Source organism: Corapipo altera, unplaced genomic scaffold (genome assembly GCF_003945725.1).
Source record: "Corapipo altera isolate COAL_440 unplaced genomic scaffold, ASM394572v1 164, whole genome shotgun sequence".
NCBI lineage: Eukaryota > Metazoa > Chordata > Aves > Passeriformes > Pipridae > Corapipo > Corapipo altera.
In genome coordinates, this window is record NW_020884969.1 from 1,772,290 (window position 1) to 1,793,060 (window position 20,771).

The 20,771-nt window shown below is 49.7% G+C and overlaps 1 protein-coding gene across 1 annotated transcript in view; it reads left to right on the top strand.

The window, feature by feature from the left end:
- Window positions 1–20,771, top strand: part of FBXO16 (F-box protein 16) — a 31,386-nt gene that overhangs the window by 5,335 nt on the left and 5,280 nt on the right. Inside the window, 5 exon segments of the mRNA XM_027665064.1 lie at window positions 4,779–4,814; window positions 9,664–9,870; window positions 10,816–10,980; window positions 11,342–11,547; window positions 19,343–19,448. Of these exon segments, the coding sequence (XP_027520865.1) occupies window positions 4,779–4,814; window positions 9,664–9,870; window positions 10,816–10,980; window positions 11,342–11,547; window positions 19,343–19,448 (720 nt within the window).

The following is a 20,771-nucleotide window of genomic DNA, read 5'->3' on the forward strand; positions in this document are numbered from 1 at the left end:
TTTGAATATTCTCATGTCCTGGGTATTGGAATATTCTCATGTCCTGGGTATTATAATATTCTCATGTCCTGAGTATTATAATATTCTCATGTCCTGAGGTTTTGAATGTTCTCATGTCCAGAGTGTTTGAATATCCTCATGTCCTGAGGTTTTGAATGTTCTCATGTCCTGGATATTGGAATATTCTCATGTCCTGGGTGTTTGACTATCCTCATGTGCTGCTGTTTGAATATTCTCCAGTCCATGCCAAATTCTCAGGTTCACTTCACAAATTCTCAAGCCCTAGAAAAATTTAATTTATTTTTTTGCCTCTGTAGGTCGTGATTAATGGAATAAGACCCTCAAGGTTTTGTTCCTTTTAAACAAAAAAAATGTGTATTTATTTCTTACTGAAAGTCCCCAAATCATTTTTTTTTTTTTTCCCCGAAGATTTTTGGTTCCACCCTAGAGCAAAGTGAGTGTGAGTCCAAGTTTCTGAGTGGCCAGAACAGAGAGCTCAGTCCCCATCCCTGCCTTCCCAGCCTTCAGGAATGAGGCTGGATTGATATTTTGGAAGTGATGCACCAGCTTATAGATAACAGGATGCATTTCCCAGCCTCCCACTCTGATCCTAAATCTGGGACCTGCTGACATCTCTGCTTTGGGCTCCTGCATCACCATATTCCCCCCTCGGAATTCAGATTTCTGGTGATGATTCACAGGATTTGATCCAGGGAGGGCCATCACCTCGTGGAGTTTGGCTCCCTGCATTTCTTGGGCCCTCTTGTTTCACACAGTTCTCCCACTCCTGAGCTCAGGAACTGCAATTTATCCAAAATACATTTTCCACGAAGGCATCCAGGCTTCCTTTGGGGTTAAGGACATTCATTCCTTGCAAAACTGAAGTTTCATCACTTCCCTGCTGATCTTCTCACGATTAATCCCCTCTACCATCAAAAGGTGAAGTCCTGTCTCCTGTCTGAATACCTCCAGCATTAAGATTAATTTGATTCTTCCCTTTCTTGCTTATTAAACTCTTCTGCATCCAGCATTTTTCCCTTGTGGAAGGACTTTTATCCTAGTTCAAGCCAACACTTGAATCTTCTCTGATAAACTAAACAGATTGAGCTCTTTGAAGTCCTTTCAATCTGGCACATTCTCCAGCCTTTGAATCATTTTAATGCCTGTTTCCTGCTTAAAAGGTATTTTTACAGCCACAGATCACTGTGCAATAAATTATGACCTAACTGGAAATAAGGAGGTGGGTAAAACCACCTTTTCCCACCTTTTTTTACCCCTCTCATCCTCAGGGAGTCAGAGGCTGCAGCAAAACTTTCAGGAGTTAATATTGGAGGCCTTTTCCAACCTTAATGATTGTTTGAAATTCATAATAAAAAGGATTTTCTTGTTTCTGATCCAGTTTTCAAAGCGCTGACCCGCCTGAAACTCCTTTTTTTGAACATCCCTGCAGTGAAGGCAGGAGAAAAATAGTTGCAACAAAAATAGTGCTGACGTCTGGAATCGGGAGATATTCCAGATTCCAAGTGAGGTACAGGGAGCTGGGGAGGGAGAAGGTGCCATTTCTGTATGATCACATGTCTGCTCATCTCTGTGCCCTCAGGAGAGGAGAGGATTTAGAGATGGGAAGCGTGTGACAAACAGGGAGAGAAGAGATGGGCGAGAAATGTGGGTAGAGCAGGCAGTGGGGAGGCAGGAATGGTGGGAATTCAGAGCTGCTCCAAGGCAGAAGCATCAAAACTCCATCCAAATCCTTTCTAGGAGCAGACCCAGGGACGGTTAATGCCGTAAATTTGCTACTGTCTAATTTTGGGTAATCCTGAGGGTACTCCATTAGTAGCTCCTGGAGACTTCCCTGGATTTTTAACCATGCTCAAGAGCACACACTCATCATGGAATTGTAGATCATGGAATGGTTTGGGTGGGAGGGGACCTTTAGGACCATGCAGTTCCAGGGCAGGAATTCCTTCCACTATCCCAGATTGCTCCAAGCCCCATCCAACCTGGCCCATGGCAGGGGTTGGAATGAGATGAACTTTAAGGTCCCTTCCCACCCGAACCATTCCATGATTCTGTGGCTGTTCCAAAGCCTGGATCAGCATCAGGGGCAGACCAAAGCCAAGGAGGCAGAGCTAGGAAATCTTGAATTACGCAGCCAGAAAAACAGAGGTGAAATCTTAGCTATGCCGAGGTTGTGCTGCAGCAGAGGATGAAGCAAAGGTGGGATTGGAGCATCCTGAAGATTTCAGTGTCAGTCTGGAGAGTGCAGGGCTGTGCTGCCTTCAGGGAAGGGCTGGAATTTGGGAGATGATTTGCCTTCCACTGGGGCAGATGCCTCCAGTGGCATTTGCAGCAAAGGCTGCAGGGCTTAGCCTAAGTCAGCCTTGAGCTTGAGTTTATTTAAAACCACCCGAAGGCATGGATGTGAGAAGGGAGATCTCGGGAGCAACCTGGGCCTCCAGCTGCATCCAAGGACAGCAGGAATAGGAACAGCTCCAAGGCCTTGGAGGAGAGGACACAAAACGTGGGCTTGATGAAGGCAGTGGGTGATTATCCCAATTTGGGGCCATTCTGCTGCTAATTAATGCTTCCAAGTGCCTGGAGAGGCAGAACTTTCTGCCGGGCTGAGCTCAGAAGTGTCTCCAGGAGTGCTGAAAGCAAATGTGTGTCTTTCTTTGATCAAAGACCATTAGCATTGCTCTCGGCTACATAAACATCTCCCTGCTCCACTCGAATTATCCGACCCAAAACTCAAATCTTTGACTATTCATCACTTGCTGGGGGCAAATCCTTTCCCAAGTTCAGCTTGTTGGCTTTGGGGTTTGGTGGGGGTTTTTTTCCACTCGATACTTTTTTTCCCTTCTGACTTTGCCGAGCCTTCCCCCCCGCAAATAAAGCGAATCATAACTGTACAAATAAAAGGAATGTAATTTCCCAGCCCTCTCAGGAGACGCTCCTGCTGAGAGAGACAGAGCCAAAGCTGTCAACTGCGGCAGCACTGACAATGTCCTTCTCTGCAGGAACCCCCTTCGCAGGCTCTCACAGCAAGGACATCTCTGGGCTTTGTAATGATCAGCCACGTTTCCCTAGTCGTGCTTAATAGCTGTTTTATGTGCATTTATAAGCTGGGCTTTCCCCCTCCCTCTTTGATCTGCCTGCTGGAAAAATCATTTGCAGCCTTTCCCCACTTCCCAGGTCACAATCCTGAGCGCGGGGGCGGTTTCGTGGGAGAGGGGAGGCCACGTGTTGGAGCTTTTTCGGGTCCAGCTCCCCATGGATAAAGGTCAACATCATAAATCCTCGGCTGGGTTTTGATCCCGATCGTCCCCGCACTGTAAAGGGCCCAGGGAACAAAGACTGGGCTTGTTATCCCGCTCCTGATGGTTTTCCTGCCTGAGGATTGAATCCATCGCCAAGGCCACGTGAGAGTAGCTCGGGTTGTGTCCATGTGAGGAGATTCCAGGCATCCAATGCCTCCCCGAGTCAGGATTAATGAAATTCCTAAAATAAAGAGGTGGGAAGGCAAAATTCTGGTCTGACCAAAGCACATGAGGCACCACACACTCTATTCCCAAAGAGTTCCTCTGGAGCCAGGATGGGAGAGCTGGGGGTGTTCACCTGGAGAAGAGAAGGATCCAGGGAGAGCTTAGATCCCCTTCCAGAGCCTAAAGGGGCTCCAGGAGAGCTGGAGAGGGACTTGGGACAAGGGATGGAGGGACAGGACCCAGGGAATGGCTTCCCACTGGCAGAGGGCAGGGAGAGATGGGAGATTGGGAAGGAATTGCTGGTTGTGAGGGTGGGGAGGGGCTGGCACAGGTTGCCCAGAGAAGTTGTGGAATCCACATCCCTGGGGGTTTTGGTTGGGAGTGACCTTAAAAATCATCTCATTCCACCCCCTGCCATGAGCAGGGACACCTTCCACTATCCCGGGTTGCTCCAAGCCTGGCCTTGGGCACTTCCAGGGATGGGACATTGAGTCCAGGGGGGTTTCATGAGCACACTGATAACTTCCTGACACGGATCATCAAGGGACAATCAACAAGGGAAGAGGCTCTGCTGGACCTCCTGCTTCCGAAGAAGGAAGGGATGGTTGGGGATGTGAAGGTCAGGGACCTGGAGATGATGGAGTTCAGGATACTGAGAGGGATAAAAAGCAGGATCACAGCTCTGGAATTCAGGAGAGCAGACTGAGGCCTCTTCAGGGATCTGTGTAGAAGAATCACACGGGAGAGAAGAGAGGTCCAGGAAAACCGATTGATTCCCAGGCTTTAGGAATTCTTTCAATGCTCAAAGAATAGATGAGCTGATGAAGTGCAAATGGAGAGGGAAATGGACTGAAAACTGGGACACATCAGGAAGAGTGAAGGTGGCAGGTCAAGGGATATGGATTCTTCCCCTCTCCGCAGTGCTGGTGAGGATAGACCTGGGATGTTCTGTCCGTTCCTGGGCTCCCCAGCACAAGAAATAACATGGACTTACTGGACCAAAGCCAGCGTAGGGCCACAGAAATGATGAAGGAATTGGGGAATCTGATGTTCAGGGAGGTTGTGGTGTCTCCATCCAAGAAGATACTCAAAGCTCATCTGGGTTTTGAAGCCTTTAGTTGATCCCATCGGGGAGTTCGGACTGAAGGATCTCCTCAGGTTTCTTCCAAACTCACCCATTCAGGTCTCCTCTTTCTGTTTTGTAGTTTGGTTTTTTTTAAGCTGTATTTTCCTCAGGACATATGGAATCCCCTTTAAATATTCCGTTTTCTTTGTGTGTGTGTGTGTGTTTTCCAGGTATTTGAAGAAAGAAGAGCCCTCCTTGGAAAATGGGTAAACTTTTCCCTTTAAATATATATTTAAATACGGATGAATTTTGGGGCTGATCGAGGGATTATCTGATGGGGATGTAAAGCTTACATCCTGTTTTGAAAAAGGGATTCATTTTCCTGATGGGAAAGTGAGCCATGGCCTGACAGAGGGTCTTTGAAATCTGTAATAAATGACATTTTATCTACCAAGTGCACGCATAGAATCATGGGATGGTTTGGGTTGAAACTGGGGCTTATCCTTTATGGTTAATAAGTCATTAATGACATTTTTTTTGGCACGTGGACTGGTCTTTACAGGCAAATATTTTGATTTTAAGGATTTTTTGGTCATTATAGGAAATATTTCCATAACTTGTTGGCATGAGTGCATTTTGATGATAAGGAATTTCAGGGACACCAAGAAAACTAAATAATTGAATGATTATTGTTCATAAAACACCTTTTCGTGTGATATCAGCAGCTGAGAGACCTAAACCCCTTGGAAATCCCTTGGAAATTGCTGGCAAAGGGGCAAAGATGTTTCTATTAGAACTGAAAGAAGGAAAATGTGGGAAGAACATTCCCAGAGACCTGAGAAACCCCAAACGTGCAGCAGCTCTGCCGAAACTGCTGGGAATTCTGCTGGATCACCAAGTGGACACGAGCTGCCAGTGTCTTGCAATGGCAATAAGGGGAAATATCCCCAAGTCATTCCCAGTTCTGCTCCCTGCATTTTGGGAAAGCTGAGGACCAGCCCGAGACACTCTGAGAACAAGTCAAGATGTGAGAACAGATTCAGGTCCAGAAAATATGGAAACAATCCCTGTACTGAAGGGAAAATGGAGGAAAGATGTAGTAACATCTAAGGATGCACAAAAGAGGTTCAAAAAGGGGAAGGGAATGATTCTTGTGTTCACACTGGATGGGACAAGAAATCAAGGGATTGAGTTGCAAGAGCAGAGACACAATTCAGACATGAGCAAAATCCAGTTCTACAGATAATTCCCTGCTGGAATAGGTTGCCTAGGGGTGGAATCTCCATCCCTGGAGTCCTTTGAGAACAGGCTGGACAAACACTGTCAGGAATGGTTTAGGAAGAGCAAATCTGAACCAGCTCAGCGTTCCTCAACTTTTTCCACTGAAGGACCATCCAAACTTCTGGAAAAGCAGGTGCTGGGTCTCCAACAAATCCCTCCATTGGCGAGAAGATGGCTGGGGAGGGAGGGGGGGGAATTGTATCTCCATCCACTTGGCAAAAGAGCCTCACTGAGTGGAGAATCCATTCCCACTTCTGTGGAGCATGGGGATGCCTGTGGATCGTAACCCCTGACCTCGGGTCCATGTGCTGGTCTGGAGGTGAGAGTTGTGTCCCTTCCCAGTTCCAGGCAGGGAAACACCCGTGTCCCCCAGCAGAGAGGGGCCTCTCTGGGATAAGCTGCAGGCCCGGGGCTGGCCCTGGGTGTCAGGCTTCTCGATTTGTGTGTGTGCACTCAGGGATTAATTGTAAACCGATCCCAGGAGCGGGGCCGAGCAGTGCCAGCACTGATGTCACACCATCCCTGGGGAGACATTGTTTGCCAGGGCTTTGGGAAAGGCCCAGACGAGGGGAAAAGCCGTTCCTGGCTGTGGGGAGAGAAGGTGAAGTGAAGGGAATCCGGTTGGACTGGTTGGGTTGCCGGGATCACAGGCGAGGGGAGGATCTGTGGGGAAAGGCAGCCAAATGTGGGATGGGGACATGCCTGTTAACTGCTGGAAAAGACACAAATTCCACCAGCTTAACTCCTTGGCTGCTGCTGGATGCGATGGAGAAGGGGCCGAGTGCTCCTGGCACTGATTTAAACGGAGCTTCCCTGGCACAGGGCGCTGGAAGGAGTCACTCTGTTGGAAAACCCTTGGTGGGATGGAAGGGGTTAAACGGGAGCAAATCCGTCTCCCGGCAAGTGAAGCCCGATTTGTTTTGACTGGTTCACTCGAGCTCTTGATGTGGAAGAGAATGAGCCAGTGACTCCCTTGTCTCTGGAGCTCGGAGGAGGAGAGAAACTTAACTTGGCAAATTGGGGATTGGGGATTGTTTTAATGAGAGGAGGACATGGATGCTGCCCTGAACGGGCAGTGTCTGCAGCATTCCTGGGACAGGGAAAGCCTTTTCTATCCAGCTGAGGGGGAGAAGGGGACAGGCAAACCCTCCTCTGTCCCCCTCGATTTTATTTGTGACAGAACCACAGAATATTCCCAGCTAAGAAGGGACCCACAAATTCTCTTTCCAGGCCCCAAATCCCAAGGTCCTGCTTCAGTTTTTCCCTGCTAAACATCATTAGAGGTGGAAGTCCTGTGCAAAACGGGGATGAGAGGAAAGGGGAGTATTCCTTAAATTCCATTTGTGTCTAAAAAGGGGGATTTGGGAGCTTTTCCCTATTTGACTTCTCATCTCTCTGGGACATCAGGAATGCCAATTCCATCCTTCCTTCATTCCGACCTTCTCGAAGGTCTTGCAGAGGGGTTTGCAAGAAAGGGAAGAGCTGTTTACTCTCCGGTGCTGGAATTCATCCAAGTAAAAATACAGAGTGAAACAAAGAGTTCTTCACGATGATCAGGAAAGAAATCACTTCTCAATTACCTTTCATCTGCACAGGATATTTTAAACTATTATTCTGCCAGAGCATAGATTTGTTAGGGGGGAAGAAGAGGGAAAACAATCTGACTTTCTAGTCTGTTTTGTTCTGAAAGAAAAAGGAAGGGACACAGGACATTAAACCATTTACACATAGGAATAAAGAAAACCCTGGAAAAAAGTAATTTTTCTTAATATTTTTCATTTTTGGAGGTCACTTTTAACCAAGGACTTAAATGTCCCTGAGGTTAAATGCAGAACTGAATGTGCTGTGATGGGACCTGCAGAGCAAGTGGAAATTTGGCTTCGGGAAACAGCCCTGTGAAAAAAGAGGCTGTGTGGTTTGGGGATGGCCAACCTGGGAGAAGGAAGGAAAGAGGGAAAAGCAGCATTCCCCAAGGAGGGGAATTCCCCAAACTGTTCAGTTTTCCCTTTGAAAAGATGGTGAGTTTGGGTCAAGGCGGCTTCTGCAGTGCAGGGAAGGAGGATCATTGAATACCAGGATGGTTTGGGTTGGAAGGGACCTTAAAGATCGTTCAATTCCAATCCCTGCCATGGGCAGGGACACCTTCTACTATCCCAGGTAGATCCAAGCCCTGTCCAACATTCACTTCCAGGGATTCAGGGGCAGCCACAGCTTCTCTGGGAATTACAGACCAGACTCTCAACACCCTCCCAGCCAGTAATTCCTTCCCAATCTCCCATCTCTCCCTGCCCTCTGGCAGTGGGAAGCCATTCCCTGTGTCCTGTCCCTCCATCCCTTGTCCCCAGTCCCTCTCCAGCTCTCCTGGAGCCCCTTTAGGCACTGGAAGGGGCTCCAAGGTCTCCCTGGATCCTTCTCTTCTCCAGGTGAACTCCCCCAGCTCTCCCAGCCTGGCTCCAGAGCAGAGGGGTTCCAGACCTCAGAACACCTGTGACCTCCTCTGGACTTGCTCCAGCAGCTCCTCATCCTTCTGCTGTTGGGATTCCCAGAGCTGGAGGACAAAGCAGCTGGATTTCCCAGGAAAACAGGCAGGGGGGAAGCTGGAAACCCCCATCCCGCCCTGTGCTGACCGTGCTCTTTCAGTGTAAAACCATCCCCTTGTCCTGTCACTCCTGCAAACGGGATGAAGCAGCACTTGTCCAAACCCCACATTTCACCTCAGGAAAGCCACGTTTGGCCCTGCCATTCTGCTGCCTGCACTTCCCACTGGGGATTCCTGCTGCTCCTGCCTGCTGGTCCTCTGGCACTTCCTCCCTGCTGGCACTCAGGCGCTGCCCCCGGAGCCAGGACCGCTCCGGCAGGTTTGGAGCCGGATTGCAGCGATTGTGGGGATGAGGTCAGGCTGCTCCCAGGAGATTCCTGCTGACAGGGCCCTTCCCATGGCCTGCTATCAACACCGGTGCCACACCAGCCACCGCCACCGATGCTCCCACCCAGCTGACACCACCTGTGCTCCTGTGCTTCCCTGGGGGCTCAGTTCTTCCACAACTGGGTTCATCCCCCTCTTTAGGTACCTGCCAGGAGCATGGAAATGCTGCCAAAGGTCTCTGTGACTGTGCTCCTGGATCTGGGCACAGTCCTGGACCATCTGGGCACAATCCTGGACCATCTGGACACCATCCTGTGCCACCTGCTCCGGGATGACCCTGCTCGAGCAGGGAGGTGGGATCAGATGGACCCACTATGGTCCCTTCCAACCCGACCCATTCTGTGATTCTGGGATTTTGGGATTCTGGGATTCTCTGCTCTGTGCTGTAGGTTCTCCTTGTGACACACGAGCAGCTCATTTAGTTTCTCTTTGCTCCTCTTCTCCATGGTGGGGATTTCTCTCCTGCGCAGTGGGAATGGGAGAAAAAATACTTCACAAATTGTGAGGCACTCAAATATTGCACTAGTGGGGGGAATGGAAGTGTCAGGAGAGACAAGGAATCAGCAAGAACTCAAGATTTGGGACCTAATCCTGTAAACACCCATCTGAATCTCCTCCTTCCCATGAGTGAAGCCAAGTCTCGGAGCTGGTCCCAGGAGCAAGGAGTCTTGGAAGCAGGAGTGAGTCCTGGACTGGGCCATCCTGGATCCTTTGAGGATTATAAATCACATGTTATGTGGCTTCAGAGTTGCTTTTCATGCAGCCTCTCCGTTTGTTCCCAGTTCCTTTGCTCCTGGATGAGTCACCAGAAGCTGCTGCTCGCGCACTTTCCCTGCCCTGAGCGTGTGCTTTATTTTAAGGAGTTGAAGCTCTGCTTTTACTCTGAACCTGAAACTCCCTCTTTTCAGTTTGACAAGTGGACAGATGGGCAGAGGAGGAGGATCCTGGTGGACCTGCTGGAACGCTGCTCCCTGGCACAGCAGAAATTCTGCTCCAGGCAGCTCCAGGACCGAATTCCCACCGAGGCCATGGATTTTACCACGAGGCTTCCTCGAGTCCTGTCCTTGTACATCTTCTCCTTCCTGGACCCACGGAGCCTCTGTCGCTGTGCACAGGTAAAAAAAAGCCCAACTTGAGGTTCAAAGTGGTTAAAAAAGAGGAAACCACCAGTTTTTGGTGAAGACACACCAGTGCTGTTCCTCGGAATGCACAGAGCTCTGACTTGGCAGCTGCTGCCAAGTGCTGAGTGATGCTTGTTCCTTAGTTCCTAAATTAAGCCAGACTTCCAGCCAAGATTTACAGAAGTGAAGAGTAATTTGAGATGCTAAAGCATTTAGAATGTGGCACTTTCAAGGCTGGTTATTCCCAAAAAGGAAGCCTGGCACTTTCTGAAAGTCACATTCTTCTAAAGTACCTTGCACTGTGTGCAGAGGCCTTAATTCTTTGGGAAACATCAGTTTGTGCTCTTGCAAAGAACCACCCACAGAAAGAAAAAACAGATCCTTTAAAATGCTTCAGGGTCAAGTGTTGGATGTGGAGAATCTGAGAAGTTACAGGTGTGATTTGGAACCCAGTGGCTGAGACTCCAAAAACATGTTTGCATGAGAGGAAGTGCTGTGAGATGCTGCCCAAAGTGAATGACAAAATTCACATACTGGTGACATTATTGCTGCACTTACATAATATTCCATGTAATATCAAGAATATATCAAAATCTCAGCTTGGCTAAACCTTTGCTGTCATATCTTTCTCCAGTGGATGCAACTCAAACTCTCCATTCACAGGCAGGTTAGGAAATTACTTGGAAACATGGAATATCCTGAGTTGGAGGGGTCCCATGCCAGGAAGATCTTGAATGGTTTAAATGGTTTAATCGAGGGTTTAAATGGTTTAAACGAGGGTTTAAATGGTTTAACCAAAGGTTTAAATGGAGCATTAACGTTGCTGAGGAATTGGTTTAAGGATCCAGGGGAATTACACCCCGAGCACGGGAGTCTGTAGCTGGAACCTTGGATGCTTGAAACCCTGAGGGTTTTCAGCTTTCAACTGGGCATTCCCAGGTGAGCTGGTACTGGAAGTACCTGTCTGAGCTGGATCAGCTCTGGATGATGAAGTGTCTCCGTTTTGGCTGGTACATCAACTTCTGCCCAACGCCCTTCGAGCAGGGAATCTGGAAGAGGCATTACATTGAGATGGTGAGAGAGCTGTGGATCACCAGGCCAAAGGTACGTGTCCAGCACCTCTAGAGTGGGACAACTGGGTGGTCTGGTTCCCGACCCTTTTCCCTCCGTGTATTTTTGGGATTCTCCTGCCCTGAATTCAAAACTCGGCCCTGGAGTTTTAAAGGATGGAGTTTAAGCAAACTCCCTCTGTAGTCAAGAGGGAGAAGCCAGTGCATCTCAAGAGCAGCTCAGCTCATCCTAGTGTAGGTTATGGGACATGGGACAAGCACTGTCAGGGGCCTGTTTCCCTCCACAGTCCCTAATGGACCTTGGGAAAACTAACGTTGATTCCCAATTATGATAAGCCTAAAATTGGGCTAATCTCACTAAAACTTATTTTCCTTATCTGCACCTCTCCTCCCAGCCTCTTCCCAAGGAGGAGTTCGCCGTTATCGACGTGCAACCCGTCGGAAGCGACGCCCCGGAGGCGAAACTTCCCGTGCACGGAAGGAGGAGAACCAAGGAGAAGAAAGAGCTCCCCCCTTGGCGCTCGTCCGACAGACACCCCACGGACACCGTCCGCTACAACTACCTGGACAACTGGGACCCCATCGAGCAGGCGAGGCAGGCGTAAGGGCTCCCTCTCTTCCGCTTTCTCCGGGACACGGGATGTGTTTTCCAGCTCTTCTGGCTGTTTTTGGGGGTGGGTCTCGGTCTGGTTGTAGTTGGAGCTGTGCTGCTTTGTGTCTGTTGTGTCCGTTGTGTCCTTCCAGGAGCGGCTCGTTGGAGGCTGTGAGTCCTGGGGGATGTGGTGGGATCTGCAGTGGGAGAATCAGGTGTGAGCTCATGGGCTCAGCCAGGGGTTTGACTTAAAAATATCGGGTGCTTTAATACCTGGAGATGGCACAAAGAGAATCGGCCACGGGCTTGTTCCCAAGAGGGGATAATTATTGATAATTTAGGGGAGAAAATAAGGGAACTTGGGAAAAGTTCCTAAGGGCACCACACGAGCTGGACGAAAATGTTCTGCCCCAACACTGAGCCAGCACAGATGAATCCATGAGACCTGAGTCAGAATCCAACCCCTCCATAACACTGGAGTTAAAATCCAACCTCTCCAGTTCCAAGGCACCCAAAGCATCAAGAAAGGAGCACAGGAAGAGAAGCAGAGGGAGCAAGAAGAGAGGAGGAGAAAGAGGGAGAGGCGGATTATGGAGCTGCCACTGGGACCTTGGGGAAGACCGGGGGCTGCAGGAGCTGTGGGGTGTTATGGGGCAGTGTCCTCACTGTCCCCATAGGAGCTGTGGGTGTTATAGGGCAGTGTCCTCACTGTCCCCATAGGAGCTGTGGGTGTTATAGGGCAGTGTCCTCACTGTCCCTGTGAGCTGTGGGTTGTTATAGGGCAGTGTCCTCACTGTCCCCATAGGAGCTGTGGGGTGTTATAGGGCAGTGTCCTCACTGTCCCTGTGAGCTGTGGGGTGTTATAGGGCAGTGTCCTCATTGTCCCCATAGGAGCTGTGGGGTGTTATAGGGCAGTGTCCTCACTGTCCCCATAGGAGCTGTGGGGTGTTATAGGCCAGTGTCTTCACTGTCCCTGTGAGCTGTGGGGTGTTATAGGGCAGTGTCCTCACTGCCCCCATATCAGCTGTGGGGTGTTATAGGGCAGTGTTCCCACTGTCCCTGTGAGGGGCTGCAGGAGCTGTGGGGTGTTACAGTTTTCCCAGGCTGTGACTGCCAGCTACTCTGGGAATTCCCCAAGTGGATCCAGGGGCTGCCATGAGGGACATGACCCCACCCATCCCTTCCCCCTCCACACACACCCACCCCCACCCCACAAGGTGGTTCTGACCCAGCAGTCACTGCTCTCATGTCTGACATTAGGACAAGAGTTTGCTGAAGTCTTTCAAAATAAAGCTGCAAAGTTAGAGGAATCTGCAGTTTTTGCACAAAGGGATGAATTAAATGTGATGGAACAGAATTCCATCACTTCGGGGATACTCTAGTTACAAAGAGGTTTTGGTGATCGAGCTGGGGGGCAGGTGAAAGAGGATGTGTGAACTATAGAACATTTAAGTAATGAATAGTGTCTGTGCCCACACTGCCTGGATCCGTCGGTTCCTGGGCTCCCGGGATGACCTGGTCAGGCACTGGGAAAAGGAAAAGCATTTCCACCCCAAAGGAGAGTTTTGCACATGGATCTGTGTCAGGACAGCCCCACGTTTTCCTTTCCATCAGATCTCTTCCAAATCTTAGGTCTGTGGTCACGTTCCTATGCTTTTAACAAGCAGCAGCAGGAGCAATGAGGAGGCTGCAGGAGCCACCTGTGGGAAGTGTTTTCCCATTTCTTGTTCAAGTCCCTGTCAGTGCCACCTCTGATGTTTCCCGGGCTTGGGGCAGCCAATGGGAAAAGCTGACACTGCCACGGATCCGAGCCCAGGGAACAGGAGCTGGATCAGCCTGACCATTGCCCGGTTCCTGTGGGAATCCCTGTGCAAAGGACTGCCCAGGCACAGCTGAATGTGCAGAGAGCAGGAGATTCCTCCTCCCCGTGCCAACAAAAACCTTGGGAACCAACCAAGCCCCAGTGAAAGCGCCCGGCTTGTATTAAAGTAAATAACTGATAGAGCCAAGATTATCCCCGTGCACAGGAACAATCAGCCCGTGAATTACCCCAGCCAGGGATTATTTGGCAGTTGAGCTCCTGTGCAGCTCTTTCCCAATGTGATTAACTCTGCTGGACCCACCACTCCTCCGGGCTGTTCCACAGCGTTCCCAGTGCCGGAGCAAAAGCCTTTTATGAATCACGTTTTAATCCGCGTCCCCCGGTCCCTGGGTATTGCACTACTTCAAAGAGCTTTCCAGTTTCCACCTCACCCTCTTTCTGTGGTGTGTTTCCAAACTCCAGCACCACTTTTAGGCCGAGTTCTTTGAGGCTTTTCACTAAATGTTTGGACAAAACGTCTCCTGTCGCAAACGAATGTCCCGGCGTTGTTTTCCAGTTGTTCTAAACGTTTTTTTTGGGCAGCAGCCCCCAAAGGTTTATGCGGGGTTTAGGGTTCTGCTGTGCTGGCCATGAAAAAAAAAAAAAAGTGGAACAAACCCTGTTTAAAGAGTTGAAAAGTCATTTTTTCCCAGCGTGGAGCCGTAGATGCAGCTGAGAACCAAATGCAAACAATTCTGAGTTGGTAATGACACAGCCAACCCACTCACTGTGTTCTCCTCCTAAGTGAGAGCTGAGCCTCTCTCCATTTGTGCAATGTTGCAGCAAATCTGGCATTTATCCTCAATTATGGAGGATTATTGCAGGGAGAGAGTGGAATTCTGTGAGATTTGCTTGTTTATCGAGGATCTGCCTTTAATATCACCTAAGCTGGAGGTAATTGCTGCTGCCTGGGCTCCTCTGCAATGATTATTCAGCAGCACAGGTGCAGCATTTCAGGTGCTGACCCAGCTTCCCGCTCACACAATGATGTTTGGTGCTTCTTTTCCATGGATACGTCGCCACCTGAGTCCCCTCTGCTGCCCCTTCCCAGAAATCCTCCCAGAAAGGCTCTTTATTGTGTTCCCTGCCCTTTGGTCAGGGTGTCCCTCTGGGGAGTGCCAAGCCTTGTTCTGAACAACCCACAGACCCCAAACTGTGTCCAGGTCCAGCTGGCTGAGCTTGGAATCTCCTGGGAATGCTGTGGAAGCTGCTCCACCCCCGGCACAAGCTCCAGGCCCGGGCAGACCCTGCCCTGACCGAGGGAGAACAGAAACCCGGGATAACAATCTCCGCCCCCCCGGGCGGTGTCAGGTGCGGGTTGTTCCTCAGATTAGATGGATTCTTGGAGCTCAAGGGCACAACAACCACCCCTCATGTAAAATGGATGTCAGAGGTAACGAAACCTGTGTAAAATGAGACGCTAAAACAATTTCCCAGGGTTTGCCGAAGGGAGTCGGGGAGAGGAAGCGGGATTTGCTGCAGCCCCGGGTGAAGATAGAGAGGGAGGAGGGTTTTCTTGAGGTCACGGGAATGTGTGAGGGGACGTGGCAGGACTTGCAGGAAAGCAGGAGAGAGACAAAATGATGGCAGAGAAGGAATGACGGGAGAGAGCACTCGGAGGGTGGAAACCTGAGAGCCAACAAACCACTGGAGTTGTGCTGTGCCAAGGAAAAGCGGGCTCGGAGGGAGCTCTGTGAACAAACAAGGATCACATCAAAGGGATTCCTGACGCCACCATCAAAGCAAGGTGTGAGGCCGGTCACTGGATCAAAGTTAATCCGCCTAATTTCGGGGTAAATTGTGCAGAATTCAGGAGGTAATGAAAAAAAATCCAGTTTTTCGTCACTCTTGGAGCTGGTTAAAATGTCCCCGGAGCTCGGGCTCGCTCTGCAACAGGTTTCTGGTCCAGGGAGAGGGGAGGACTCTGCTGGTCATTGAGTCAGGGGGGCCCTGCTGGAATATTGGCTTTTAATGGCAGAGTTCCTGGAATCCCAGAATGGTTTGGGTGGGAAGGGATCTTAAAGCTCATCCAGTTCCACTTCCCTGCCATGGGCAGGGGCACCTCCCACTATCCCAGGTTGCTCCAAGCCCCGTCCAACCTGGCCTTGGACACTTCCAGAGTTTCAAGGGCAGATACAGCTTCTCTGGGCAACCTGTGCCAGGGCCTCCCCACCCTTCCAGCCAGGAATTCCTTCCCAATCTCCCATCTCTCCCTGCCCTCTCCCAGTGGGAAACCATTCCCTGTGTCCTGTCTCTCCATCCCTTGTCCCCAGTCCCTCTCCAGCTCTCCTGGAGCCCCTTTAGGCTCTGGAAGGGGCTCCAAGCTCTCCCTGGATCCTTCTTTTCTCCAGGTGTCCTCATGAATCCAGCGTGGGAAGGGAATTTAAAGATCATCTTATTCCACAGAATCACAGAATAGTTTGAGTTGGAAAGGACCTTAAAACTCACTCAGTTCCATGGGCAGGGACACCTCCCACTATCCCAGGTTGCTCCAAACCCTGTCCAACCTCGTCTTGGACACTTCCAGGGATGGGGCAGCCACAGCTTCTCTGGGAATTCCATGCCAGCCCCTCCCCACCCTCCCAGCCAAGAATTCCTTCCTAATGTCTCCTCTAAATCTCTCCTCTTTCAGTTTAAAACTGTTCCACCTTGTCCCATCCCTGTCTGCCTGCGTGAAATGTCACTCCTTGCCATCCATGATGACAAAGATGTGTCATCTCTTTCTTTGTTGTCCTTTTGGGACAAGTCTTTCTCTACGTGGTCCCTTCCACAGCAGCATCAAAACAGCTCTGTTGAGAATTCCCAACGCAGAACTTCTCCCTGCTCAGCCAGAAAAAAAAGTGGAACACGGGAAGCGTAACAAGCTACAGTGAATTCTCAATTACACAGGGGAGTGGAGATGAAGGGAGTCCTATAAATGGTAACACAAGACATATTCTTCGGGCTATAAAACCATAATTGGCCATTTAGCTTTGAAAAATAAATCAATGGGTTTCTGGGGAGCAGCTGGGGGAGGGTTTGGCCTGGATTGTGCTGGTGCTTCTTGTCACTGGGGAGAGGAACCATCCCACTGTCCCAGAAAGTGGCAGAAAGGTGTTCATCTGCAATCTGGGTGATAATTGAAAGCTTTTTTTCTTTTCTTTTCTGATGGATTTCTTGGCTTCTTGCTCAGCAAGTAACGAGCCCGTGCTCTAAAAACTTGAGTGGCAGCAACCACTGAAGGAGGTTCCGTGGAATGAAGGAGACGGGACAGAGATCCCTCGGAATGTTCTCTGGGAGGTTGGTGGGTTGGGTTGGGGCAGGGTGGGAGAAGCTTTGCAGTCCCTGGGCGGTGAAATTAAGAAGAGCAATGATCAGCTGCACAGCCCAGGGAGTGGTGAGGTGGTAGGGAAGAGACCCAGCCAGGGCTTGGATTACAGATTGCCTGGAAGGGGTTATCAAAATCCCTCAGCCAAGTTTTGGCCGTGAATGTCGGTGTCACAGTTTGTCACGGGGGTGGTTTCTGGTAGGTCTGGTTTGTTTTCTTCCTGGATTGTCCCAGTAGCTTTTTGTTATATCCCCCCCCCCCCCCCCCAAAAAAAAAAAACAAACCCTCCCAGACATCAGCAAGGATTTGTCTCTTTGGGCACAAAGAAATATTGCAAAGGGGAAGTGATAGATTTTTATCTTACGTGTGGAAGCGAGTGAGGAAATCTTCCTGTGGGATTCTGACCTGCCCCCAGGGGACCAGGAGGGGCCTTTGGGTCCCCATTCTACTGGGAGGCATCTGCTGCTTGTGCTGCCAATAAATCAAAAGATTCGCCTCCCACTTCAGCATGAATAATGGATTCCAATTCCAGCCCTGCCCTGGATCCCTGCCAGGATCATGTCCTTGTGCCTCGAGGAAGGGCCCTGCTCCCTCTCATGGCAACAGCTCAGCCCCAAATGCAACCTCCTTCCCCCCACCTCTCACGGCCAGCTCAGGCTTCTGGAAGGCAGCACTAATTCAATGGGATAATTTATGGACGTAGGCTGGCTCTAAAAAACAGTTGCATATTGTCCTGGAGTGTTTACCCAACGAGAAAATAATTACTTTCAGTTAATTGTTCTCTCGGGCAGCCCCGACAAAGAGGGGCTCGCTCGCGTGAGAAGGACGTGCTGTATCCCTGCCCTTCGGAATCCCAACGCTTGGCTCCCGCTTGTCACATTCCAGCCCAGTTCTCTGGGCCTGCTGGGCTCCTGGGAGTGAAAAATATTCCTTGTAGGAAACGAAAATGGGAGGAAAAAGGGGTGAGAATCACCGAGTTCAGGGCTGGAAGTGAGAGACCTGCCGTTCTCATCTGGGCTCTGACGCCCTGGAGAAACTCATCCTCCTTCCCCACGTTTTCCAGACCTTGAAATGGGATTGTGGTGGGGACCTGCTGCAGGAGGATGCTCTGACACCACAGGGAGGGACAACAGAATGCAGCAGGAGAGGTTGATATCCAAATTTCCAACCACAAGGCCCGGTCTCCTTTCTGTCTAAAGGTTACAGGATCCTTTTGGATGGAAAAGACCCTCAAGATCAAGTCCAGCCATCAGGCCCACCAGGATGACCAGTTTGCTCCCAGTTGGAATATTGTGGATTGAATTTTCTCCCTTGGCTGTCAGTGTTTATAAACAGAGTGCAGTTTGCCTCCATTTCCTCTTTGATTTTAATGTTTGATTGGACTTCATGGCTCTGGGCCTGCAGCCGGGCTGGGATGAGGGATGAGGGAATACCAGGCACGTGCTGCTCTTGGCTGCTTTGGGGAGGTGTGTGTTGGGTGGGGGGATCCTGCTCCTCTACAGGAGAAATGGGGCTTTCTGAGTCTTTCCACCCTTTACATCCATGATTTTGGACTCCTCCCGTGCTTTTCAGCCTTCCTTCCAGGAGCCCAGAGACACTGGGAGACACCCTCGGGCTTGCTGCTTGAAATTCCCAAATTCTGGCTTGTGGGATTGGAATGGGGAAGGGGAATGAGCACCTTAGAGGGGCTGATGGACCTGCCTGAGGTTCTTCAAAGACCTTCCCCACTGTCTGGATTTTACTCCTGAGAGTGGAAAATTGTGGCAGCTGGCCATATCCCAGTGGGATTCCCTGAATTTCCACACTGGAATATTCCTGTCCTGACACTTAATTGTATTGACTTTAATAACAGCTGCATGGAAATGTCTAAATTGATAAATTTATGGACATTTACAATCCCCTGTGAGCTCAAGAAGAGTTTGGACAATGCTTTCAGGGACATAGTGGGATTCTGGGAATGTCCTGTGCAGGGCCAGGACTTGGACTGGATGATCCTTGTGGGCCCCTTCCAGCTCAGGATGTTCTGTGATTCTATGATTTTATGTATTTGTATATTTAGATATTTTAGATATCTTTATATTTAATATGTAATTATATGTAATTACATATAATTATATAGTTATATATAATAATATGCATCATTATATTATATATGTTTATATGTATTTATATATTTAACATGTTTTTAAAATTTATATATTTATTAATTTGGCTATAAAAATAGTGAATAAACACCTTGCTGGAGGGGCAGCCCCCCCAACCTGTTTTAGTCTACTAATTACACCGATTTCACTGAAAACTCTCAAATTGATTGAGTTAAACTCCTTGAGTGTGAATTTTCCTGTAACATGTTATCTGGATTTTGTCTAAATCAGGAAGTCTGGAGCTAAGGGCGTGTTCTGAGTGCTAGAAAGTTCTCATAACCTAAAAAACAGCTTATCATAAATTAAAAAAACCCCACCAGTCTGAGCCCACAGCTTGATTTGTGCTCTCTTGGGCTGCCCCAGGTGGGATCAAACGTGGGCTCTTAAATTGTGGCTTTTCGGGTGGCAACAGCACGAGGGATTTTCCTCTTTCTCAATCCCGGGGAAGTAATTCCAGAGCATTTATTAATCCTGTTGTGTTGGATTCTGCAGGAGAAGGAAGGGAGGAGGGAAGACCCCAGACCTGAGCCAACAGGCAGCTGAGAGGAAAAGGAGAGCGGGATGTGGATCCAACCAGCTCCGGAAGGAGAAATCCCCGGCAAGTATCTCCAGCCCGGAATTGGATCAACTGTCTCCATGTCATGCACTCCCAGGAATATTTGAGCTCCGAGTTTTCACTTAGGGAAGTGCTCCTGATGTAAAATCATGGAATTATAGAATATCCCGAGTGGAAAGGACCCACAAGGATCATCCAGTCCAACTCCTGGCCCTGCACAGGACATTCCCAGAATCCCACCATGTCCCTGAAAGTCTTGTCCAAACTCTTCTTGAGCTCACAGGGGATTGTAAATGTACATAAATTTATCAATTTAGACCTTTCCATGCAGCTGTTATTAAAGTCAATACAATTAAGTGTCAGGACAGGAATATTCCAGTGTGGAAATTCAGGGAATCCCACTGGGATATGGCCAGCTGCCACAGTTTTCCACTCTCAGGAGTAAAATCCAGACAGTGGGGAAGGTCTTTGAAGAACCTCAGGCAGGTCCATCAGCCCCTCTGAAGGGGCTCATTCCCCTTCCACATTCCAATCCCACAAGCCAGAATTCGGGAATTTCAAGCAGCAAGCCCGAGGGTGTCTCCCAGTGTCTCTGGGCTCCTGGAAGGAAGGCTGAAAAGCACGGGAGGAGTCCAAAATCATGGATGTAAAGGGTGGAAAGACTCAGAAAGCCCCATTTCTCCTGTAGAGGAGCAGGATCCCCCCACCCAACACACACCTCCCCAAAGCAGCCAAGAGCAGCACGTGCCTGGTATTCCCTCCTCCCTCATCCCAGCCCGGCTGCAGGCCCAGAGCCATAAAGTCCAATCAAACATTAAATCAAAGAGGCAATGGAGGAAAACTGTTTATAAATAGATATTTATAAATCATCAAGGGGGACCTGCCGTGGGTGGGGAAGGGACAGTGACTGTCGGTGTGTGGACAGTGACCTCGTTCCCTGCCCCTCCCTTTCTCTGCTCCACTTCCACGCTTTCCACAAAGCCCTGGCACAATTCCCTCGGGACGAATCCCTTCCCAAAGCTTCCCTGCTTTGCCCACAGCTCCCGGTGGCAGCGGTTTGTCGCTCGGTTGTCGCCGAGCTGAGCCCCAGCAAAGGTCTGGCACTGAGGCTTCTTTGTGCTCCGGGTTGGAAAAATAGGGCATCCCCTCCATCAGAGGAGCCTTGGGAAGTCTGGCTTCCAGAAAACTCCATGGGGTTGGGTTTTTTTTGTGGATGTGGAAACGAATAACTGCTGGAAGAGGGACGTGCTCACGGGCGTGTCAGGGGCTTTCGGGAAGCAGATCTGGGAATGTGTTTTTCCACGAATGCCAGGGAAGGGGTTGGAGGTTTTGCATAAAAGACAGGCATTGTCTCCAGGGATGGGG